The sequence below is a fragment of the Pyrgilauda ruficollis genome, unplaced genomic scaffold, assembly GCF_017590135.1.
Source record: "Pyrgilauda ruficollis isolate IOZ18807 unplaced genomic scaffold, ASM1759013v1 scaffold207, whole genome shotgun sequence".
Classification (NCBI taxonomy): domain Eukaryota; kingdom Metazoa; phylum Chordata; class Aves; order Passeriformes; family Passeridae; genus Pyrgilauda; species Pyrgilauda ruficollis.
Window position 1 is genome coordinate 52,783 of NW_024519985.1, and position 26,334 is coordinate 79,116.

At 40.9% G+C, this 26,334-nt stretch overlaps 2 protein-coding genes across 11 annotated transcripts in view; both read right to left on the reverse strand.

The window, feature by feature from the left end:
• The window catches only part of ALDH18A1 (aldehyde dehydrogenase 18 family member A1), a 32,727-nt gene extending 24,176 nt beyond the window's left edge, over window positions 1–8,551 (reverse strand). For 4 of the 8 annotated variants that reach the window (XM_041467341.1, XM_041467338.1, XM_041467339.1 and 1 more), the window contains exon 1: window positions 1,680–1,918. The gene's annotated coding sequence lies outside the window, so the exon portion shown is untranslated. Of the gene's footprint in view, window positions 1–1,495; window positions 1,539–1,679; window positions 1,920–8,152; window positions 8,251–8,502 lie in introns of those variants that run through there. The other 4 variants (XM_041467336.1, XM_041467335.1, XM_041467340.1 and 1 more) reach the window with 4 other exon arrangements.
• TCTN3 (tectonic family member 3) lies at window positions 5,301–24,831 on the reverse strand. 3 transcript variants are annotated; one of them, XM_041467344.1, is made up of 14 exons: window positions 24,690–24,808; window positions 23,856–23,912; window positions 23,674–23,747; window positions 21,080–21,210; window positions 20,068–20,176; window positions 19,875–19,993; window positions 18,396–18,431; window positions 17,982–18,056; window positions 17,753–17,878; window positions 16,449–16,560; window positions 16,175–16,280; window positions 15,464–15,629; window positions 14,556–14,693; window positions 5,301–11,257 (listed from the first exon to the last, which is right to left on the reverse strand). In XM_041467344.1, exons 3-14 carry the CDS (start codon window positions 23,729–23,731, stop codon window positions 11,036–11,038), a joined length of 1,398 nt encoding a protein of 465 aa, XP_041323278.1. In that variant the 5' UTR covers window positions 23,732–23,747; window positions 23,856–23,912; window positions 24,690–24,808; the 3' UTR covers window positions 5,301–11,035. The 3 variants fall into 3 exon arrangements, with proteins under 3 accessions (XP_041323278.1, XP_041323276.1, XP_041323277.1); XM_041467342.1 differs by lacking the exon at window positions 23,674–23,747 and having other exon boundaries at window positions 16,175–16,272; window positions 16,465–16,560; window positions 23,856–23,977; window positions 24,690–24,831; XM_041467343.1 differs by lacking the exon at window positions 24,690–24,808 and having other exon boundaries at window positions 23,856–23,980.
• Window positions 24,832–26,334: the final 1,503 nt, after the last annotated feature.

A 26,334-nucleotide genomic window follows, 5' to 3' on the forward strand; every position in this document is an offset into this window, starting at 1 on the left:
GAAGTTTCACCTCCTCTTAACTCTCCTGTCAGACCTTCAACTCCTGCTATAGTAATAACCTCCACTTGGCGCTTTGCTGTCACAGAACACAGACCCACACTGGCCAGATAAAACTGTGCCATCTCCTTGGCTGTTCCTACTGATCTGCTGGAGAACCACTTCGCATTGTCACTACAGGCTGCTTGCAACTAAGAGCGACCTTGTCCTGGAAGACTGTCTCCTGTTTCCCTTTGCCAGAGACAACTTTGCTAAAAGCAGACAGACAATGAAGAGTGAAAAGTGTCAGTGTGGATCTTTTGAAGGAAAAAGATTATAAAATATAGCATGTTTTTGAAAATAGGTTGTGAAAGAAGGCAAGGAGAGCAAGTTAACAAGAAAACAGCGAGCAAGCTGCCAGAAAGCACAGACAGAGCACAGTTTACAATATGATGTAAACTACAGGCTTTCTTTCAGGCTAATCAAACTCCTTCTCTCAGTCAAGGATTTAAAGTTAATTTCAACCCTCATTTTCCATTCCACGCACATTTCCACCACTACCACAGCTGGAAGGGTTCTGACATTAAGGGACAAAAAAAAAATTTAAAATGTGTACAATTTAAAATATTAAAAAAAAATAAATAAAACTTTCCTGCCTTACTTGGAGGAAGCAATAAAAAAAAGCAAAATGCATTATTCAGGTAGTCCTCCTAGTATCAGCTTAAAATTTTTTTTCCACTACCAGAAAAACCTAATTCTTCCAAACTAGTCTCCAAACATGAGCTTTAAAAACATAATTTTCCTATTATCTTTTTAAATAATGAAAGTTATCCTTGTATTATTGCTCATAAAAAGCAATACCATGACATAGTTTTCATGTATTTATTATCATAAAAACAGTTGTTTAGTAGCATTGTACATTTAGATGCTGTTCCAGATCAGTGTAAAGAGACTTAGTTACCCTCCAAAGCAACCAGCCATCTCAATTCCTAAAATCTGTGCCTTGAAAGAGTCTATAACACTGTTTGTTGAGTCTGTTGGCTGCAAAACCATAGCATGTCCACAATTACTTTTAGTGAATTGATTAAGCTAAATAAACTGTTTTCACAGTTTTAGGTATAAAGGCAAATATCTGAGCATTAAGACATTCCACAAGTAAAAAAATCTGGATGTCAAACTCTGATCGATAGAACTATTTTGCAGAACACTTAAGCACAGAAACAGAGATAAATCAAGCTCAAAGGAAATGCACACATTTCCTGAATTTCTGTGAAGTATGTCTTTCCCACAACACAAATTTTAAGTGCTCGGTAACATTCAGAGGCTTTTACTATTTAAACCGCTTCATTACCTTAACAACTGCAACTTCTGCAAGGGGAAAAAAAAACCGGTCTGCAGCTCTTCGTGCAAACTTTAACCCTAGAAACATTCCCAGAGGGAAGCCGGTTCAGAAGAACTGAATAAAATAAATTAAAACTTCAAATAAATGGTCTTTAGAGCAACTCGCATATAGGTTCACCTGGGTTCTGCACAGGGTACACGCGCAGAGAAGCGACAATTCAAAGCATCAAGTACTATGCGATTCCTTTCTCTCAAGAACGCATCCCAGCAGTACAGTGCGGTCACGGCAGCACTGCCTGGCGTAGCAGAGCAGCACCTTGTCCTGGCCTCGGAACCCCTCCGAGTGCCTTACACGGCAGTACCTGCAGGAGCCCGGTGTTCTATTCTGCCAGATCCAGCCTATAAATTAGTCCTGCAGCACAGGAGGGGCGGTAGAGCAGCAGCACCGGCGGCAGGCCCGGGCCCTCAGCGGCCTCCCTGCGGCCTCCCTGCGGCGCGGTGCCCGAGGGCCGCGCCGCTCTCCCCGGGGCTTCCGGACCCCGCGCGCTCCGCACCGCCGCGAGCCCACGCAGCAGCACGCGCACACGGACCCCACCCACACATGGGCGCGCTCCCGCCGCCGCGGTCCCGCTGACCCACCGCAACCAATCCCCGCCCGGAGCGGCCTCTGCCGCAGCCAATCCGCGACCGCAGCGGCAGCAGCCGCCTCACGTCACAGACCGCCGCCTCGCCGTCCCCGCCCGCGCTCCTTCCCCCCGGCGCTACTGGTGGATGATGTAACTCCACTCCACGTTGCAGCACAAAATCCTGGCCTTTGTAAATTACAGCATTAACAACTGTTTAGTCTAGCCCCAGACTAGTTCAGACAGCCCTACCCAAAGCACAAGCTGCTGAGCCATCTCCCACAGCGGCCTCCCTTAACCTCGGTTCTCCTCGCTCTCACACGTTTGCAGTCGGGTGCCCAGCAGATGAAAGGGGTCTGCAGCCAATCTTCTGAGACTGGCTTTAGCTCCTTAGGCCGTTTACATCCTTTCTTTTCTCCACTGCAGCCCAGACCTCTTCACAAGTGCAAGAGTGCTGGCTTTGCTCTCCACTTAGCTCCCATATCCCATTTGAATCCACTTCTAAATTAAGGGAATCGGGGTAATTTAGAACCATAGAATATCCTGAGTACTGAAGGACCCACAGGGATCATGAAGTCCAGCTCCTGGCCCTGCACAGGACAGCCCCAACCATCACACCACATGCCTGAGAGTTGTCCAAATGCTTCCTGAGCTCTGTCAACCTTGGGCCCATGACCAGTGCTTGACCACCTCTAGGGAAAGAACCTTTTCCTGATGTGCATCCTAAACCTCCCTTGACACAGCTCCAGCGGTTTTCTCAGGTCCTGTCACTGGTCACAGAGAGCAGAGGTCATTGTCTTGTCCTTCCCCTGCCCCTTGGGAGGAAGCTGCAGAGTGCAATGATGTCTCCCCTCAGACTCCTCCAGACTGAACAAGCCAAGTGTGCTCAACAGCTCCTCATATGGCTTTCCCTGGAGACCTGTCACCATCTTTGTAGCCCTCTTTTGGATGCTCTCCAATAGCTCTGTATCTTACTTATGATGCCAGAACCACACACAGTAGGTATCACCTGTGTTATAAATGAGAAGATTGACTAGGCCAATATTCAAGCAGCTATCAATTTATTAATTAATATGGTAAAGTATGAGCAATACAGCACTCGGTACAGCGGGGGAAGTTTTCCCTCCAACTGCACGCCGATAGTTGGGGCTTACAGATATTTATAGGGGTACTCATAAGCTTTCTCAGCAGTTTCTATTCCAAATTTTTACATCACAATTCTATACACTATTGTGATTTAGTTTTTTTCAGGATGTATCTCAGAAAAGAGTATCCCCAGATGGTGGGGTCTGACTTCCAAAAGAAGTCTCCCAGCTGGTGAGGTCCAGATTCCAGATGCGGGTTCACCTTTTAATTGCGAGGACTATAAATCTCATAATAGTGATGTCCAGCTTCCCTTGGTCGAAAATATCAGTCCTTGAGTTGATGTTCATCTTCCTTTCTCAAGCTGCTTTTCAATATTTTGTTAAGGCGTCGAGATAAGCGTATTTCCTTTTTATATATTCTAAAACTATAGTTTCAAAGATCCTTACTACAAGCAATATTCTAAAATTATACTTCAAAAGGTTATTATTGCAAAACTCTTTCTTAGCTACAAGCAGAAAGTTCCTGTCAAACAGCAACATCTTTAAAGCTTTAATTTGAATGCTCCTAAATCAACTTAAGACTTATAAAGGTTAATTGCAAACAAAGAATAGGTTCAAAGGCCTTCTTCCATGCTTTACTTCCTCAGTTATTTATTAGAATTGTCTTTATAACTGTCCCATGGTTGGTTTCCACACATATCACAATCACAGATAGACACGTTTCCTGTATGTACCTGACACAAAACACAGCTTTGTATTTCACACCTGCACACATTTAGGAATTTGGAAAACACCTTTAACATTACTGAGTCCAACCACAAGCCTAATGCCATCAAGTCCACCAATCCCTGCCTGCAGTGGCCTTGGATGCAGCCAATCCACAACCGTGGTGGCCCTAATCCAACCCTAAGTGTCACATCTACACAGCCAGGAAAAGCACTGCCAGGGGCACTGCCGGGTGCTCTAGATCCCTCCAGGGATGGTGACTCTACCACTGCTGTGAGCAGTGAAAGGTGCCAGTTTCTGTGAAGACGTTTTTCCTAATATCCAACCTGAACCTCCCTTGGCACTTCTTGAGGCCATTTCCTCTCATCCTGTTACTGGTTCTGGGGGAACAGAGCCAGACTCCCACCTGGCTGCATTCTCCTGTCAGGGAGGATGGTACAGAGCAAGAAGTTTTCCCCCTGAGCCTCCTTTTGTTCAGGCTGTACCCCCTCAGCTACCTCAGCTTCTCCTCATGAGACTTGTGCTCCACACCCTTCCCTAGCTCCATTCCCTACTCTGGACACGCTCTAGTCCCTCACTGTCCTTCTTACAAAACTGGCTTCAAGATTAAAGCTGTAGGCCTCACCAGTGCCCAGTGAAGGGCAATGGTCACTAACCTGGGCATGTGGCCACACCATGGCTGATACAAGCCAGATGCCATTGGTGTTCTTTGTCACCTGGGCTCATTTTCAGCCAGTTGACCAGCACACCTGGCCCTTTCCTGTCATTCTTCCCCCAGCCTGGAGCACTCCATGGGGCTGTTGTCACCCACGGGCAGGACCAGCACTTCACCTTGTTGACCCTCATACCACTGGTCTTGGCCCATCAATTCAGCCTGTCCAGATCCTTCTAGAGAGCCTTCCTGCACTACAGCAGATAAACACTCCTGCCCTGCCCAACTCAGTGTCATCTTCAAGTACTCATCACTGCAATTGGCAGAAAGCACAAATCTACAGCTTTTCATGTTCAAAGACACCACCAAATCCACCGTAGTCCTCCAGTTTAACTCAGACACTAGTTATACTGTTTCCTGTCCTCACCTATATTATCATTATTATATTCCTATTAGAAGTCAAACAAATCCCAACAGTATCAATTCCCATATTGTTGCAAGGGAGTTATTATGTGGGCTATTTTTGTTTATTTGTTTGGGGGGCTGTTTATTTTTTAGTTTTGTTTTGGTTTTTTAAATTGTAAGCATCACCTTCTGGGATCGGGAAACAATCTTAAATTAAGGTGTCAAAATTGCAGAGAAAACTTCACAAAGAATGAAGAATATTCAAGCGGTGGGAAGTGGAGTTTAAGATGTTTGGAAAAACTTCACTGTCTCAAGAATTAATAGAAAATCCAACTCACAATTATCTGACATTAACATATCACTCTCTCCAAACAAGGGAAACAACTCCGCCAGCTCCCACTAAAAAGAAGAAAAAATACCAAAACCACAAGATTCTCCCCATCCTTCTCCCCCCAAAAACCCCAAACAACAAAAAACACCATACCGCAAAAATAAGGTCATCACTTTATTAGAAGACTATTTGGAGATCATTACTTTGCCAGAAGTGGAATTTGGTTTAATCATCATAATGCACATAAGCCCTGCTCTCCCCTCCTCCCCACTCCAACTATTAGCAATTGCAGAGTAAAACCAATGACAACACCAGAATGTTGGTCACTCACAAAAAAAACCCAGAATGGTAACTAAAGGTGTATCACAACAGACGACTTTTTTTTTTTTTTAATTAAGACAAGCCCTTTTTTTATATCAAGTCAAGCCTTTCAGCAGGTGGACTTTGTGATCCTTGTAGGTCTCTTCCAACACAGAATATTGTGATTCATTTTGAAAAGCTAACAAGAAATGGAAATGGTCTCATTTTAAGCTCACCTGGCCAATTTTTAGCATATACAACTTCTACAAAATGTGCTTCCAAATAAAAAGCAACAAGTTCCCCATAACCATTGCAGATACTGAGGAGCTGCTTTTCTTTTTCAGATACTCAAATAGGTATCGAATTGGTAAGAGAAAATGCATACAAAATAAATCAGTACTTTCATTTGCTACATGAAACCAGTAGTTTTTATGGAAGGATCCTTGTTAGTGGCAGGGAATTCTAGATTTCCTATGTTGTCAGCAGTTACTTACCTTAGTGTACTGTGCAAGCATAGTAAGAAGTGAGAAATGTAAAACTGTGGTTTCAGACAGTTAAAGGTAGTGAACCTTCAGTAATCCTAAAGAGAGCTCCATCTTCAAAAAAAAGCATGGAACTATGTTGATGGTAATAACCATTTGTGTAGGCACACATGCTTCAGTCCACCTACCTGCATTCCAGACATAATTGCAAGAAACACAAGTACATCTCTATGCAAATATTTTATTCCCCAGCTAATTAAAAATACACAAAAAGAGAAAAAAATCACACAGAGTATCTGCTTTAATCAAACTTTCTAAGTGAGGAACATAAGGACAGGTTAATTTAATCAAGCATGATTAAACCACTAATAAACCTCAAGACAGGATTAAGTAAAATCTTTCAAGCATTTCCTTCTTCCTAACATCTCTTTACTCTTGATTCAATCAAATATTGCTACTTTCTTCTACCACCTGTTTTGAGCAGTGAGCCGCAAAACGTCAGGTTGCAGCAGCTGTTAAGATAATGATGATATAACTAGCATCCCAGTTCTGTTCCAGTTTCCCTACATCCATCAAATGAAGGTTGTACAACTGCCAGACATCACATAGGTAAACAAGTAAAATAAAACAAAACTCATAGGTAGAACAGCAGTCTATCAGATGCTGAGATAAAGTACATGGGTAGGACAAGAAAGCAATCAAAACTAGTTGAATACTCCCCTAGTTTCCAGCTTTGTGGAGACTGGGGTTATTCACCTTCATACCACTGATGATTTTACAGACTTGCAGTGCACCTACCTCATTCCTCCATCTGCTGTCATGCTCAAGTTGTCCCTGAACAATTCTAGCACCAGAGGTGCTCCAGTTTTGCCACCCCTTCTGATCAAAGCTGCAATTCCTGTCCCCAAGCAAGGCAGCTTGATCATGGTAATATTCTGGTCAGAGACTAATTGACCCACCCATCTATACAAGTGAATATTAGCACCAGAAAGAGAGAAGTGCAGCAATTCCTTAGACTACACTGCCACTAAGACATCAGCATAGGATGCTCCTGCTTTCCTTATATCAAGCCTATCTCATATATATGTAATGATTTCCACTGCTCTTCCTCCACCTCCTTGATTAGCCCAAACACAGTGCTGCATACTAGCCAAGGGAGAGTCCGGAACACGAGTAGAGAACAGAGTACTCGAATCTGGACAAAGAAAGGATTAATATACTGGCATAATATGGTCTTTTATTCTGCATTTCATTCCTTAAGTGATAATTTTTACTATTCTATTTACTTTTTTTTTCACTACATCTTGAACTCACTTTTCAGAGTATCATGCACAGTGATTCTCAGATGTTTTCTTCCCCAGATGCTGCAGAAAACCATAAGAACACCACTGCTTTTGTATTCCTAGTAACACAACGTGCAGTAAGAACAGCTGAAGAATTACTCAACCTAAGCCTGAAAGATGCTTACTTTGCTATTGAACACAATTTTTATGACAATCGTGACAAAACAGTAGCTTAGAAGAGCAAGGAAATACAGCAAAAAAAAAAAAAAAATCAGCAAAACAATTTACACTACAAAAAATATTCACTGATACAAATATGGAACAGGTAATATTATTTCCAAAGTGATTAAACATAAATAGTTTACTACACAGCAGAAAAGAAGAAAAGTTTATTTTAACCCTTTATAAACTTCTTCTCAAGAGCAAATATGGGAAGAGGAAGAAGGTAAACACTCCAAGTATCCATCAGATTTATGGTACAGCATTGCCATAGACATAAGCATGTGGAAAATTTTTATAAGCATATGGAAATATTTGAGTTATTTTTCATTTGAAAAAAATAAAACTCTTGACTTCATAATATAAAAACAGTTGTCAAATAATTCCGGTAAACCATGTAAGCTTTGCTTCAATCTCTATTATCTACAGTTTGATTACTCTTTCCAGAGAGCTATCAGGTTACTTTAAAAAACCTCTAATCTGATCCTGTTCTGTCTACTGTGAAGAAACAGTATGTGAAGAACACAGGCTTATCACAAAGTCGGGTCAAAACCTAGGGAGTGACTGTTAGCTGTCATGCAAGTGTCAGGAGGGTTTAAATACTTTCTTTGGGCACGGAGAAATCTTGCATGTAGGCACCAGAAACCGGCAAGGAAAAAGAAACCTCTAGAGGAGCAACAGCTCTGCTCTCACTGATCTCCGGATGGATGAGGCCCGTGCAGCTCTTACCAGTTCGTCGGGTGCCCGCAGGGGATCAAACTGCAATTTCACACTGCCAGTAACTCCCCGCAGCAGTAACGCTCTGAGACCGCCGAGAAAAAGCGACCCCGAATCTGTGCAGCTCTGGAGTCTGCGGGGTCCGAGACACCGGCGGCGTGCGGTGCCCCCGGCAGCTCTCAGGCTGAGCTCACTTCTTTCCCCCCGGGTCCAGCCGAGCCGCAACCCCGCGCCCGACGCCCAGCCCGCTTCTCCGCTCCGGGCACGCCCGAGGCCGCTGTGACCGGCTCAGCTCGGCGCTGCCTGGCACGGCTCGGCTCGGCTCGGCGCTGCCTGGCTCGGCTCGGCACGGCCCCACTCACCCGCCTGACTCTGCACGGCGCGGCCCAGCTCTCCGCTGCCTCAGTCCCTGCCGCCTCCCGTCGCTTCCGGCCCCGCCCCGCCCCTGGCTTCTACAATTGCTCCTGCTTTGAAATCTAAAATTATGTCTTCTAAAGAAACGAGGGTTATGTTTGGAACGGACTTTAAAAATTACCTAGTAAAGATCGTCTTCACTCGGACAGTGTAAAACAGTGTTACTGCCTCAAAAAAGGGAGATGTGGGAAAGATGGCTCTAGCTAGAATGCTGGCAGCAGAGAAACTAGAGTTTTGTCTCAGCCCTTTGACATGGAGTACAAACACTCCATTCCTGTACAAGTGACATATGAGTCTGCCTTGCCTGTGACAGTGTCATAACGTTGCCTGATACTGAATTGCAACACAGGCTATTTCAGATCAGGCAGAGGGGAAAAACACAGCGTGATAAAGTAGACATGAAAATGCACTGCCATAGGAAACTGCAGATTCTAAACCCACAAGCACTGCTGTCGTGCAGATAGAATTTGAATATGCCTTAATTCAGGCTGGACCAGAATATGGACAAGGCTCTTTCCAGCTCTTATTTCTTGCTATGACAAAATGTGAAAGGAGACAAACATGAGCTAAAAAATAGGACATGCTGGAGGTTAGATAATTATGACAGATAATTACAGTGTATAAAGTGATGCATACTTACAGCATTTCATGTATTTGCAGCCTATAGAGTGAACAGTATCTCTGTGGTTATACCTAAGTGAATTACCTCAATAATGCAGAAAACAAGGATGCCAGATCCTTTTTATTCAAGCCCTATCCCAACACATTTAGCATTGACATGTTACATTTGGGAAGTTTCTCCAGCTAACCCTTTGTAATTCAGTTACTGTCACCTCTAAATTAATTTCCTGAATTCCACAAATTAGGACATGAGAGGACATGGGACACACTACAAACGTGTTCCGAGAAAAGCTTTTCAAAGGTATTACAGGCACATCTGAGAAGCCACATGTATCTAAAAATCAAAGGCTGTTGCTGTACTGTGTAATGGTACAGTCCTGTGTAATACTGGAATGCACACAGTTCTGAATGCTCACACCAGCTTGGTTGGGCTGTCCCAGAACAGGAATCAACGGACACTGCAGACACTTGCACAGAATTCGTTCCCAGCTAAGAAACCATGCAAATAATGACAAAGATAAATATGTGACATTAACTCAGAAGCTTTTAGATGGGTTGTAGTTTTGTTTTACTTGTGTTATCTCCTTTGATATCCTCACTAATTACTAGTTTTTCAGTTTATTTTTTGCATTCCTTTTTAAGTTTGTAATGAGGAGAAGCAACAGAGCTGCTATGTGCAGTATAGGTACAAAAGCAACAAATACATTTTATTAAAACTAGGCTCTGAAATTTTTGGCCCTTATTGATTCCATTGGAGCACTTGACATGAGATGGAGCAGATTTTTCCATCATCCGAAGAAGATAAATAATAAAATCTTTTGCTAAAAGAATATACTTTCATCCAACAGCTTCCTGGAACAATTAAGCAGATTTCCTGTGTGACGGCAAAGGGCAGTCTAGATAATCAGACCACCTTTAACTTCAAAACCAATAAATTTATTTCTTGGTCTCAGAGATTGAGCCAGAGGTAAGGTATTGTAGCAAGCTTCAGTCTCATAATACAACTACAAATTTTCCTAAAATAGTCGATGTTTTAGCTTCAGAACTATTCACAAGTCTCTCTGATGTGCTACTAGAATTTCAGTAGTTATTTTCAGTTCCTATCTGGAATAAAAGAATGTTCCTTATCTAGGAAAAACTCCATTCAGGCCCATTTCTCCCAGGGGGAAAAAAAAGATCAGGAAGGAAGATGTTTTGACAAACCACTAAAATTCAGCTGTATTTCAGAGCATTTACAATTACTTTGCTCTGTGCAACAGTGTTGCTAATGTAAAAAGTGATTAAACCATGAAAATTTCAAATGAATATTTGTATTTGAAAAGACACAGAAAATCAAGATTCAAAAAATGTCACAGAGGTGCAGTTGTCATCTAAAAAGGACAGGTTAGGGGTGACTGGCCCACGTTTACTCATAAAATAAGAATTCAGGCCCCCTGGGAGAGCTCCTATATTTTAAATGTTCAATTAGTTCCATATAGAAAAATCAAATGCCTCTCCTACAGGAAAGCAGCTCCAAAATGCTTTGATTGAACTTTGCTTCTCTCTCCATACTCTCTGGTTTAGAGAGCATTCTTGGTTTCTGGGGACACAGAATGATAAGTTTTAATGTTCTCTTCCTCGGATGTCCCTGGATCTCTAAATTTCTCAAGTATGTCACTGCAGTGATGTTCACAGATGGTTCATATACAAAGAACAGGAACATGAGAGGACAAGCAGCCCACATGGCTTAATCCAAGACCAGAAGGCACACAGATATCACAGAAATGGTATAAAAACCTGATGACAAAACTCCATCATCTGGGTCATATTCTGAATATATCAATTCACTCACCACACTTTTAAATACAGGCTCCATCTACTTCAAAAGCAGAAAATACTAGACATTATTAGAATCAACAATAAATACCCAGCCAGATCACCTCTGCAAGTTCTTTCTACATTCAGAGCTACCTTGAATGGAAAAAAGATGTCAAATGGGAGTTTCCAGTGCATTTGAGGCTGGCCTTGTGGAGGTTCTGGCCAATCTGTCATGTCAGTGAAGGTAACGACAGTTGTCACAGGCACCATGCTCATGTTTAGAAACTGCAACAAGAAGGAAAGCAGAAAGAGTTTAGCAGTCTTAATACAAAAGGCATACCCCTCCTCAATTTTCTAATGGGACTCACTGTAGATGACTGGCAAGCATGACGTCTTTGGGATGCTAAGAGTTAAGCATCCTAAGTTTTCAGAGGAGTAAGACCTCTTTCCCAAAATTGATACTTAGCATGTAAATTTGAGGGTGTAGTGAAGATCAGTAGCTACTGTGCACTGTATGCTAGCGATCTCCAAAATGGCTGCAGTGACTTAAGCTCTGCTACAGTACGCCTTCTACTCAGAGGAAAGACATACCAACTACTTAGTAATAAGAACAGATGCAAGCTAGCTTTATATTTTATAAAAGATCAGCTGGCTCTTTGGACAAGTGCTTGCTACCAGAAAGAACTGACACAAGATGCAATCCTATCAATAAATGTCAATAAACTAAAGCAGGGACCCAATACAATTTAAATTTATTGCTCACATTTTAGGATGTTGTTTCAGGAAGGAGACAGATCAGTGAAGATCACACAGGGGACTGAACCTCTAAGGCCTCAGCTTTTTCCTGTTTTAACGGAATGCTGCAAGAAAACTAATATACTAGCTCTTTGAACTACATGGAGTTTCATGGCTACCTTGGGCTGATTTAAGACCATGCTGCTCCCAAAAGAGCAACCTCACTCCCTGCCCCACTTCTGCATGCTAACATTTGAGAGGGCATTTACTGGCAGCACACCTTCTGTGCTTGCACTGGTTTAAGCCAACCTGTGAAACTACCACCTCAATCACTTCCCTGAGAAGAATTTCTAAGATTGCCTTTACAGTAAAATTCTGTAGGAAGCATTCAAAAAATTTGCAAGATAGAGTTCATGACTCTTAAGAAAAAAATGCTGCAACTCTTACTGGGGAATTTTTGTGGCATCCCGCAAAGCAAATTAAAAAAATAAATAAATATTTATTTATTAAAGAAAAAAAATTAACAATGCATTGCATCCAGTCTTGGTTCTACATGGAGTGTGTAAAGAGGCATCATGAGCAGATTCCTTGTGCACCTTTGCATCTGCAGCACCATTCCTGAGAGCATCAGCATGAGGACCTTCAACCAGCTGTGGGTCCATCCCCCAGGCCTGCTCTGCTGCCCAAAGGTGGCCCCTGAGCAGTTCCTGCTCCAGAATGGCTACAAGACACTGCTGAGGCTATTTCTTCTCTCATCACCTGGAAACTTCGCTCACTTACAAGGTGTCCTAATGTTCCTGCTTCCAGCCAGTTTAACACCTTCTTGACCACCATGCCAGATCAGTCCTTGATCACAACTCACCACTGCTGAGCAGTTACAAGTAGAATTTCCCCAACACTTCTGAGAGATTTAAGTTCTCCTATCAAAGTGTAAACACACTCAAAAACAGGCTAAGTTGCCCTAGTCAACAAGAAGCCTCAAGATGATTGATTTAAGTGTCTGGACCTTCAAAAACTGCCTTAAAATCAGAGAGATTAGTGCAGGGAAAAAAACTCCATACACAATCCCTCCTGAACAGCTGAAGGAGAAGGCAATCATTAGCAACTTCCAGCATGCTCTTGTAGAACTCTACATCATTTCAAAACATCCTGTATTTTCATCAAGTCCAAATATAAATGTGATAGATATTGTGGATGGGTGTGGAAATTGGGATGTCTTTCCTGGGTTCTCTGTTTTCTGGTCAGTTACCCAGGCAACTTTCCAGAGACACAGTGTTGTCTAAATAAAAAAAGGTTTCTCTAAAGAATATTGAAGGAACTATAGGATAGTTCTCAGATAGAGAATCTGTAGGCTAAAGCTGGGAAGTGGCATAATTTGAAAGTAATGTGCAGCCTAGTATGCTTACAAATAGTCACGCTCCATAACCGCTGGCTACAGAGCAAGTTGGTCCTTTCCTAAAATGTCTTTACTAACAATCCTAATTTGTGGATTTGTGATGTCACTGATGAAGTCAGTACTGATTTTAATGGCATGAGGTTTTTTTGCTGCCAGAAACTTGCTTTCTTATAATTAGCTTTGCAATATACCTTAAAGGTCTAAAGTAATTAGCATCAGTTGCTCAAGCAAATCAAATCTGAATCTCATTCTTATTGATTAGCTAGTCCTGAGGGATTTGCACCCTACACTTTTACTAGGAATGCAAGTCTTCTTCCTCAGACACAAGTTTTATTAAGGAAGCCATGAAATAGATGATTTAAAAAATATTTTCATGGGGTGGAGGTATCACTTTGCCTCAGGGCAATATGAGTTTTACATGGTTAACATCTTCCTATCCTCTTCATGTATTTTGCAAGAAGGGAGAACAAAAGGGTACCACGACATGCATTCAAACAAGTGTGTAAAATCTCATTTAGACTGAGTCTTAATTTCAAAGAGTGTTAACAGATCAGACAGATACCTTCCTCACAGTCATGAAGATGCCCGGGCGGGTGTCAGCTGCTTTCCCTAAAGCCCTTACAGAGAAGTGTAAGCCTTGAAATATTTCTGCTGCCCAAAAGACTATGTGATATCAAAAAAAAAAAAAAAAATCACAATGAGATCCACTGACACATGCTTGAAAAAGCCTGCTCATTGTCCTCTGTGGTCATGTTAGCTGACACATTCCTGCTGACATCACAAAATCACAGAATGGTCTGGGCTGGAAGGGACCTTTAAAGGTCATTTAGTTCAAGCCTTCTATGATGAACAAGGATGCCTTCAACTGTATCAGGTAGCTCAGAACTCCAACCACCTGGCCTTGAATACCCTCTTTCTGGCTTGCAGCCTTCCTCCCCAGTTCTCCAAATATGCTGCCATCAGCATCAGCCACTTCCTCAGCTACCTACTGGTTATTTCAGAAGCTCTAGAGGAACAGAAATATCTCCTTGCATAGATTATCAGCATTCTATGGAGTCTGTGAAATATTACTAAACTCAAATCCCACATCAAGGCTTTAAGAGACAACTAAATATAAAACATGGAGTTACTGGATGTTTGTAACTACAACTTTATACCATACTACAACTTTAAACCATAACTGAAAGTTTAAAGATTGAGTCCTTAAGTGGCAGAAAGTGGTTCAGAGGTGGAAAGAAAGTATCTTTTCCAGCTGTACAACTGAGTGAGGACAGTACTGAAAAGACCACAAAATATCCTTGCTCTATAAAGGCTACCACTGCAGCCAGACAACTGCTAAAATTCAATAAATCTCAACTTAGTTTCAAGATAACTTGATTCTTTGGTTCTTAAATAACCTGTAAACGCCCTTTAATTACCTCTGTGTGTGAGGGAGGGTTTTTGATTCCATACCTTGAGGGGCTGACACTGGTAAAAGTGCCGTGTACCCAGTACTTGAGCTTGTGGGTTGGATAGAAGGCCCACTTTAGTCCACAATATCTGTATCTCCAGGGTCACAGGAACCATACAACAGGAAGTGCAATTCACAGCCTGAAAATAAAATATACACTAATCAGTTTAATATAGTGTTTTAAAAGTGATAAAGAACCATTATGGCCAAAGTGTAATATTTTGGATAATACAGTGACCTGTATTATCCAAAATATTACACCTTGGCCATAATGGTCCTTTGAAGTGATTGATTCAGAAACTGAATCAATCACTTCAGTCCTATCTCTGTAACTTCTGGTCACATCAACCACCCATTCTGGAGCTACATACATCTCATTGTCATCTCAGTTCCAATTAGAATTTGTCTCAGCTTTACGTCTTGGATTTCACATTCCACTTAGCCATACCCCCACAGATTAACAATCATTACAATACAATTGGCTCACAAACTTTAACTTTATTAGGTAATATAATAGGATATAAATATCCTATAAAAATATTCCCTATTCTGGAAAAGCAGAAAGGATTATAATTATAATTAATAGGAAGTAGCCAGCTATTATCAGTTCTAAAAGGCCATCAGAAAACAATATAATATAACACTGGATTCAGTATTTAACTTTTTGCCCATTTAAATAGCAGGAACAGGATTCAAGAGATAGGAAATCTGTGAGGGTTTGTTGAGTTTGAGGGTTTTTTTTGTTAATACTCTAATAATATGAACCATACTGACTGCTTTCACATAATAAGACCCCTGAGAGTCATAGGATCATTATACAAAAGAAGTCCAGATACCCCCACCTCCCCAAGGCAATACAAAGATGTGAAAGGAAAAAATATTTACAGGTGGTTTTTTGCATTCATATTACCTGCACACTGCAGTTCTGAATCAGAATGGTCATCAACTCTTCTGCCTGGTTTGAATGAGCACTGCCAGTTATAGCAAAGGCTTCTGTTCTGTTCATCCCCTGAAAAGCCTTGTATAACTTCTGCTGTATGTAGCTACAGTTACTGTCTTCCAGTGTTGGGGATAGGCTGGAAGTGAGAAAAGAACACCTTTAAGGAAGTGATTTCCATGAAAAAAAAAAAAAAAAAAAAAAAAAAGCGCCCAAACCACTATCACACTTATCAACATCCTTTCTTTGCAATAAGTATTTCTTCTGCTCTTAAAATGGGTCAACAAGTATTGGTATTAAACAGATGCAGTTTCAATCCTCTCAGCAATGAGAAAGGAGAAGAATATGGCAGGGATAATGATGAGGAAAACTGACAGCTCTTCAGTCATCTTACTGCATCAGTGGTCCTACACTTGCCCTGTCAACTCTACTCTTGCCCAAGACATATTGCCAGACTAGAGCCTCAAAATGTCCCAGAAGACCTTCACAATGTTCAGATTATTCTAGCAGTCCACCATCTTTCCTATACATTCTCTTAGGAGTATGAGAAAGATCGGTAGAGACACATTGGAGAACTCAGGGAAGGACCTAGGCTCCACAGCAGCACATGAGAGACTACAGAAAAACATGCTGAGTCCACAACTTCCAACTGCTAGAAAGGATGACTGCAGAGTGTGTTGTTACCTGATTTTGCAGCCTGTTCTCATATTCCTTCCAAATTGTACTGTGTGCCTGAGAAATTGTGAACAACTTCCATCACTTTCACTCCTTAATATGCTCATCTGACAGACTGCACATCAAGAAGCCAAACAAAGGTATAAACAAGACAACATACAACACTCGTATTTAACAATCCACTCACCCCATATTCCTCCTTATCCCTATTAGGGCACCATAAAAGTTCAGACAGTGCAGTAACAGAAATCAAAAAAAGCCCCAGTGATAAACAACAACTCACAGCAGAAAAAGGATACATGTTGCATGGCACCACTGTTTGCAATCACCAGTGGTGCTCCAGTATTATAGCCAGGGTTTCCACTTCTAGGCAACATATGAGAAAGAGTCCTGGTCTACAAAGAGGAAAAAGAGGAAAATATTAGCACCAATGACATCCATTCATCTCCAAAGATCAAATTTGCATTCTCAAAAATGTAAATGTAAGCTGTTTTTTGAATGACAGATTATGATATACTACTTAAACTATTTGTTTCCAAGGACTCTTTCTTACCTGGCTAATTTTATTTGCAGTCCAGGTGGTAAAAAACTAAATGTCAGTATCCTGATATGTGGATAATACCAGGAAAGCTCTCAATACAATGAATTGCTATCACTCAACATTTGTCTCTGAGGAAGTGAACAGATAGTCAGGGCGATTCTACAGAAGAACTGCAGAACAAACCCAGCTTTGACCCTGATTTTTAGTGGACCATTCTACTTCTAAACGGTTGTATGTCACTCTGACCATAACTTCAACAAATTTGCATTGCATGCTTACCAACTCCTGAGGTCATCACTTATCCAATTTTACATTGCCTCCATGGGACACGATTTATGTGAACTTAACACACATTAGTATTTCCCAGATTTCTACCCCCTTCAAAGTAACTTTCTTTCCTGCTGCACAGGCAAAGTTAAGTACCTGGAATAAATTTAGTAACTTCTTTCACAAACACTAAACACGTCAGACACAGCCTAGCTTCAACCCTTTCCTTCACAAGGCAATGCTGCTGACTTATCATCTTCCCTTCTACCTCAACAAACAAACAAATAAAAACAAAAAACAACGCCCCCCAGAAAAACAAACCCAAATCCCCCAGCAAAACAAACCAAAAAACAAACCCTCCTCAAAAGAAACAAACAAAAAAAACCCCAAACAAAACAGCCCAAAACCAAACCAAACAAACAAAAACAACCCAAAATCCTACCCTCAAAAAAAACACCAAAAACCCCCAAACAAACTAAAAACACCTAAAACCAAACCACCGAACCAAGAGTAAAAATAGTCATATAAAAATAATCAGCTCCTTGAAATTTGTGCAATGAAAGATTGTATGCTTGTGCTGAGCCTGCATTTTTCTACTACCATGCTTTATTTGAGACCAGAAATGCCTCTCCTCTTCTATCATCTGCACCCCAGGGTTCTGTTACTACTATACCACAGTGAAACTGCTCTAACGTCTTCAGGTGTCTTCAGTACAAAAATGAACCACAAGCTACAGACTACAAATGTGGTAAAATTCCAGGGACGATAGGAATACTAACCCAGAAGTGCATGGTGAAGCGCTGCTGCAGAGAGGATCCGGAGTTCACAGAGATGTTGCTGACTTTGAACTGGACAGAAACACTCTGAATCCCACTTGTGCCACTATATTCTATCTCATAGATCACCTGAAAGTCCAATTCAGAGAATAACAGGAGACAGAGTAAGGTAATAGGGCAATGGGTTTAAGCCTGTGGTAAGCTGCTCAAAAAGGAAAGAAGATTCACATACCTCAGAAACAACATTGGTGCATGTATCGTCTTTCATGTGGGGAGCTCCAGGTGGTGAGACTGCAGTGACATTTACCTGGAGACAGTAAGCATATTAACAATTAGTAACTGTTTATAAGAAGAGTGCACTTTTTACTCTTTTTCACTGCTTTTCCATCCAAGTCAGATTTACCTCCTTGCTGTGAGCTGGGGGGCACATCACACTGCTCCAGATCCCCAATCTTTTTCCAGGAAAACAAGCTACCTCCCTGACTTTAGTCCTATCTATGCCCTTTCATTGAAAAATACACCCTTATTTATGTCCTTTTTTTCTATAATGTCCTGCTTTTGTCAAGAAAAATCTTGTCTTAGACACAGCACAATCCCGTTTTCCCTTCAGAACCAGAAATTCTTTTCATTGGCAACAGAGACTGACCTTCATGGATGGCATAACGGTGTCATTAATTGGGACCTGGAGAAAATAAGCAAACCATTTTACAAAACCAATAAAAAGTGAAGTAAATTGCTGTGTTTGTGACTAAAGCCATAAAGTAATTACAAAATAATCTGAATATTATATTGACAAAAATACTTTGCTTATTCCCAATGCGAAAAGTCATAATTTTGTAATCTATAAATCACAGACACAGTTCACAGAAGGTATTTTAAAATACCAAAAGACAAATTTAAGCTTGGCCTAGTTAAAGTCCTGCAGAATGCAGGTACTTTTAAGTGTCACATCTCTGATCCATTCCTGAAACTCCATCTTCTGCAATCAAGTAAGTACTTCAGCATCCAGTTAAGGAAAACTGTACTTTTGCAACAGTGACAAGAAAGCCCTGAAAACATGAATTAAATCTGATCAATAGACTATTCTCTACTAGTTAAGTAGATTTAGATTTCCAGTATAAGGGTATACTGAGTCTTCAGCCTTAATAAGTACTCCTATTTACAATGTTGTTTCCTCTTGGAAAAGCAGAAAAACTCTACAAGGTGAGAGGAGACATTTTCATATAAGCATTCAGTAAAACCAGAGGGATGAACCCAGAACAGTAAACTGGTTACTTTGAATTTATTGTCAGGATAAATAGTAGAGAAATTGATATGGATATAAATAGAGCTAATATTAATAAGGGGCCATCAGTATGATTTTAGAGATAGCACTTTATGTAAAAAAAACACCCTAATTCTTTACTGAGAACATGTACTGCTTGGCTGATCAAGCTGATGGAACAGACAGGAATACTTTGATAAACAACCTGTTTAAAATGCAAGAGAATTTTAGATAGGCCATTAGAACTATGAAGTATCAATGAAGTACCTGTTAAATACACTAAGAATTTGCTAATGACAGAAATTTATTGGAGAGTAGTTTGAATTGAATTGACCACTAGTCATGACATTTTTAACATGTTTCCTGTCATAGCATGGTGTCCCCGACATGGTGATAATTAGTATTAACTCTATGATTCTAGAAGGCTGATCAATTATTTTATTATACTATACTTATTAAGAAACTCATTGCCCTTATCAACAGTCCAATACATTCTTGAATCTAAACACTATCACCATTGGCCAATTAAGAAATCACCCTTTGGTAATCAAATCTCCATAACACATTCTGCATGTTTACAACAACAGGTGCAGCAAGTGAAGGTAAGAATTGTTTATCATTCTTTTCTCTGATCTTCTCACAGCTTTCCCTAGGACAATGCCTGGGAAAGTTGTGCCTGCTGCTCCCTGTGGTCAGAGAGCGGCTACTACAGTTTCCCAGCAAGAAGGCCTCAGCAACTGGGAGATCAGGAATGACATACCAGATGACCTTCAGTTTTACAGTTATCTGAAGTCCCAGTGGAAGGCAATGCAAAGTCAAACAACTAAGATTTTGAACAAAAGCAAGAAATCTGAAATGCACCTTTAGCACAGTGAAGTCATGGTAGTAGGAAGCAGCATCTAGGGCAGGGTCAGTCATGCAGCTCTTGCTCAAGTTGGCAAAAATCCGAGTACAACTTGTGGTTTTAGTGTCCAGGAAGCCTGGGTGAGTTAAGACATGACAACAGATAAAACAGAAGCAAACCACTCAAAGATATTCTTCTGCCTTTACTAACCAGCAGGATTTCCATCAACACAAAGTCCACTGGCTCCCATTTTTATTGGCTGTCTAAGCATGCTCAATACAGATGACGAATCATAGTAGATGAGGATTGGATCACCAGCCTGAAAAGAGAATTTGGAGAAATCACAAAGTTACAGTGGAATACTAATGCCAAGGGCAAGAGACGTATCTATACTTCTTTGTGTACATCCAGTTTTGTCTAAAAGGTTGTCCAACCTCTTAAATACAAGGCAACTGACCAGAAATACTTTATACACTAAGGAATGGAAAGTACTGAGAGATAAACAGTTCAACAATAAGCTCTGGTAACCAGGAGGGCCACCTGTGTCCTGGGGTGCATCTGGCTCAGCATCACCAGCTGCTACCACTCTGCTCTGCATGCGGGTATGGCCTCACCTTGAGTCCTGAGGACACTTTTGGGTGCCAAAATATAAGCCATAAAGCTGTTGGAGAGCATCCAAAAGAGGGCTACAAAGATGGTGAAGGGTCTCCAGGGGAAGCCATACAAGGAATGGCTAAAGTCACTTGGCTTGTTGAACCTGGAGGAGACTGAGGGGAGATCTCATTGCAATCTGCAGCTTCCTCCCAAGGGGCAGACACTGACCTCTGCTCTCTGTGACAAGGGACAGGACTCAAAGAAACTGCTGGAAGTGTGTCAGGGGAGGCTCAGGCTGGATATCAGGATAAGGTTCTTCCCCAGAGGCTGGTTGAGCCCTGAACAGGCTCCTCAGGGAATGGTCACAGTCCCAAGGCTGACAGAGCCCAAGAAGCATTTGGACAACACTCTCAGGCACAGGGTGGGATTGCTGGGGCATCCTGTGCAGGGCCAGCAGCTGGACTCAATGATCCTTGTCCCATTCAACTCAGGATATGCTATGATCCTACGATACTATGGTTTCTAGGTACAAAATAAGAATCTTTCAATCTGTTCTCATTAGACATCATTACAGAGAGGTTTAATAAAAGCATATGTGCAAATTGATTGCTATTTTCTTTCAACTCACACGATAAAAAGCAGAGAACGATGGCTGAATTTGTGATGGTGCTAAGAAAGAGTGCCTGCCATACTTCTCCAAGGACTCCACAAAATCAGATTCTTTGATATCCTGTGGCTGTTGAAAATAGTTCAGCTTTGCTAGAGTTTGAAAAGAGAAAAAAAAAAAGAAATCCTCCAATATTAGGTTACTAGAAAAAAGAGTAAATACTGTGCCAATATTTTTAAGAGAAATAACTTTAGTAATTGTAAGCTAGTTGGTGCCTTATATTAATTAATCCATAGTAACACTTATAATAGGCTAATATGATCTACAGAACAGGATGATATCATGCGTACAGTTCATGGGAAACAAATATTAATACACAAAGTGATTTTCCAAAAAGCATGAGACTCCTTAACAGCAATATTAATATGTGCTGTAATTTCCATGAGATGCCCATATTAGACACACATGAAATCTGAATTACAAATTTAATTACCCATTTGTGAGTAACCTTAAATGGATTCAAAATAATTAAGTAAAACTGGTAACTGGTAAAACCCAAGATAAGTATGAACAGACAATAAGCATCCTAAAAAAACCCACACTTTCTATTGGTATCCAACAGTGATACCTTCCTGATTTGGTGGTATTCAATGGTATGGTTATGATGCTATAATGTATTAATTTATTACTGCTAAAGCACTGTTATAAAATGGTAAATTATTAAAGGCATTCTACATACTCATCCTAATACGAATAACTTTTCAATGCATTCAAATAAAGCATCTTAGAAGACTCAAGGATTACATATTCTACTGACAAGAAAAAGTGGCAGTATTCTCAATGACAGTAGTACCAAAAAGAATTTACATAATCCCGTAGATTTTGGGGGAAAAAAAGAACAGCAAAAAAAGAACCTTAAGCTCTCAATGCAATTCTGCTTTTCAAGGGCAGAGCAGATGCTCAAAGTTACAGCACAGCTAGCAGAAACAAAAGCTTTTTAATATCCAAATACAGTATTAATTAAGCAGTCGAATCTTTCAAGGAGATAAAAGTCAAGGAAATATTAAGCTCCTACAAGGTTCACGAAAATAGGAGCGCACAGCAACTTGCTTAATAGTCACTTAGGGTATCCTCATTAGACTGAAAAAGAAAACATTTGCAGTTGCACTGCTCACAGCCATTTAACTGATTTGGGATCCAGTTCATGACATACTCTTCCATTATCAAAGCTGAATACTTGCTACCACAGGTTAACAAGATTACATAATGCAAAATATACCTGAAAACTGGAAGGAAATGCTTTCTGCAACAAAACTTAAGATATTCAAACTGCTTAAGTTTAGATACTAAAGGATATTTAATCTCATAGGAAAAGGCAAAATAAAATTTAATCTGCTAGTAATGGTTTCAACAAGGTGAAGTCAACCTGTGCATGACTTTCACCGGCCACAATAATTCATTAGGGCTTGATTATGTCTCTGGCAATGGTAGCTCATCACACCATCCTGGAAAAGCTGCTGCCACAATCAGTTGAATAAAATATATGAGTTTCTGTATTTCATGGGAAAGGCCACCAGGGAGAAGGCTGTTTCTACAAGAAAACGTTATGATCCTTCAGGTGATCCCAAAAAAAGTCTTCCCCATATGTTCTTCCAACAAGCACAGAAAAGGCCATATGAACAGTGAATTCTGTTCCTAGGGTGCTACAACTAACATACACATGCAGTCAAATGTTTAGGCCTCCTCAGTGGGCCTCATCATGTGATAGATACAGGGCCCAAATATCAAATGACTAAAAAAATCTGGTGCCATCAAACTGGACAAAGATGTTCTCTTCTGTGCATAACATTAAAAATTCAGAATCCTTTTAATCTAACCTTTAAGATATTATAAGTGGTGTGGGAAAAGGGTAAAATTTAGATTCCAAGTTACAGGCTGAAAAGCCCAGGACCCTGACAGTACTTTAAGCTGTGGTTAAACCCTTATCTAAATTCATCTTTACTGTGAGACCTACTGAAAATTGGAATGGATAAAGTTCTAGTGCTACTACCTATCATACTATATATTATGAAGCTCTTATAATTTCTTGGTTCTTCCCTGTACCCAAAACACTCAGACAAAATCTATAAAGAGCTGAAAGCAAGACAAGATAATAAAAAGCTAACCTTGTTTTGACTAGCTGTTGTACCTGTTAATCTCCTGAGCCCCTCCCAACCTAAAACACTCAAAAATTTAGGTCAGAAGCAGATGGAATTGTGGGTCACAACTCCCAGACAAATAAAACAAAAGAGAAAATGGTAAGTGTTCAAATGTGAGACACTGTGAGACACAATGTGGAAAGCAAAAAGAGAAAATAATGTTAATGGCATATCCTACAGGATATATGATTACCAGTGAAAAAAATCACCACCAGCAGAGAAGAAAGGATGAAAATAAGCATATATAATAAAGAATCCAAAACACAGTAAGAAAACACTTTCTGAAAATTATAGTAGTGGTATTCTTTAAATGTCAACCCTTATCTGCTGGTCTATGTGTAAACAACTATGTAAGGAATCTCAGATACATAAGCAATTGATAAAGACTTATTTAAAGTGCTCAGGCAGAAACCCTACCCTTAATAATAGTGTAATAATCTTTTCCTTTGCCTTTGGTGATCAGACCCAGATTCATTATGGTCTCCCCGAAACTGTAACAGTCAAAAAAATTAGCAACAATTACAAGGTGCAGTTAAAAAAAATATTCCCTAAGCAGAGGTGATCTATGAACAAAATATGTGAAAAGAAAGATTGCTTACTGTCATCCAACTGCACACAGAACAGTGGATCTCGTCCACCATGATCAGAAATTATGTCTGTAGAATAAGGGGTATTACTTCTGAAAATCAGTGACTCTTCCACACACACTAGACTCACAGACCTGTAAAGACAAGCCCCCCCCCCCAGCAAACTATAAAATGGACCATACTTGCATAATTTCATATTTTACATTACATAATGCCAAAAATGCAACACAGTTTTATTTTATGAAAATAAACTTTTCATCAGTTTACATGAGCTGTTGTACAGTCTGCATAGATAATCAATGACAGAAAGCCTCTCTTGTCATTGTAGTAACTTTGTGGACACCCGGTTAGTGTAATTAAAAATCACTCTGACATTTCCTGGGGAAAAAAAGTGATTAAAAACAAAATCAGTGCCCATATATTACAGCTCCTCTCGGTCCGCATCACAAGGTCAATCTACAAAGAGAGATTTTACTCTCTAATAGCTGAAACTATCTTCCTCACTGACAGTGTCTCGAGGTCTGTACTTGTTTGACCGTCTCCTCATAGCACTCCAAAGCTCCGTTTACTTAAACCCAGTCTTCCCAGCTCCCCCCGCCAGACGCCTCATCACGGAGTAACCAAGCCTCGCTTCATCTCGGCCACTGTGCTGTCGGCCCCGGGAAGCCTTTCCCAGTCCCCGGCCCAGCACGAAGACGTCTCTGGGCCCGGGACCGCGGCAACATCACCGCGAAGCACAGGCGGCCAAGCCACAGTTCCCGCCGGGAGCCCGGCCAGGGCCCGGTGTCCGGGCCCGCCTCGGCCCGCTCCGGCGCCTGCAGCGGCAGAAGCCCATCCCCTACCCACCTGCTGCCGCCGGAGCGCTGCGAAGCGCCCGCAGGGCTGAGGGCGGGCAGCGACAGCAGGAGCAGGGACAGGGACAGGAGCAGCGACAGCGGCAGCACCACGCGAGACCCGCGCATGGCCGCACACCAAGCGGGACACCCCGCGGAGCCACTGCGCCTGCGCGGCCGAAAGGGGCGGGGCCGGGGCAACGCTCTTGTAAAAGGGCGTGTTTAAAAGAGAGAATTTCAGGTAACTGTAGCTACTCTATGTTGACAGCTATTAGAAATCATCTACCATTAATGAATTCATACTATGTCATAATGACTGAGTTAAGAGCAGTTGTGTCTAACATTCAACATGAGCTACCCTATTCTGCGATCATTTATATAATTTCTATTAAATTATGTAAATTGAGTGGGTCACTAAGCAATCACTGCTTTACATTTCGTCAGAGTGCATAAATTGGTCTGCAGAGCTGCCTAGGTAAAAACACAGTGTTTCGCTAATTCTAGACTTTGTATCACAAGCATTTCTACACAGTGGACCAGATGAGAGGAGACTCTTAATTTTGACATTATGAAAATGTTTCCCAAACAAATGCCAAAGCTTAGTTAAAATTCCACTCAGATAAGTCCTGCGAGAGTTTGGCTTTTACAGTTGTATCTTTTAAATAAAAATATTTTTTGTGGTACTTTTTGTGAGGTTCTTTGTCATGCAATATCTACCTAACATCTGAATCTGACTGGCACAATATAGTGGAGATTAAAAAGTCAGTATGTGTTCAAGGAGTCAAATAAGCCAAATTCATGAAAGGAAGCATGCCAGAGGTTGTCAAAAATGCAGATACTGTAACAGGGCCTGCTCAAGTTTGCTGGTTTTGAGCTGTTAGAAGCTTCAGGGATTCCTTACTCTGGAAATACTGCAATACCCTGTTTGAAACTCTTCCTTAGCCTTTTACTACTCATCTCTGTCAAAGGAAAGCTCACTGGCTAGGCCTCTGTTCTGATCCAGTTTCATTCCTATGTTCAGTTTGTACTTCAGATTTTCATCAGAAGCCAAGATGGAGAAGAGATACCTTAAGCCATTACATTTAGGCAGGTGAGGACAGCATAGAAAACAGAGGCATTGTGTCATTGGATATTTACTTATTTACTGTCTTTCATTCTATATAAAATACTGCCACTCCTCAGTAGATTAACTGCTTCAGTGATTTAGTTATAAGTGCTTTCTAGAAACAAGTAACTAAATTTAAATAAAACCAGGTTGATTTAAACTTTTATTCAAATTGATAATTGAAAATCATTTTATAATTCAAGTTATGTGATCATGACCAATTTCTGAACAAAGAGAATAAGATGCGTAATGTCTATAGACAATACTTCCAGTTTGTCTAAATCTCTTTGCAACCTTTTGTTTCTCCCCTTCATTGCTCTGTGTGCATTCATGGCTCTACATTAGTATGCAGTTTGGGAATAAACAGAATATATATGTCTAGTCTCCTCAAGGTCACACACAAATTCCACGGTATGTAATGAGAAGGGACAGCACCCACAGTACAGCTAATGAAGTTGGCCTCAATCTGCCTTAGGACAGAACAGAAAGAAAGGAGCAACAGGTGAGAAAATGTTATGGAAAACCATTTTTGTATATTCTTACATGTTAAAAA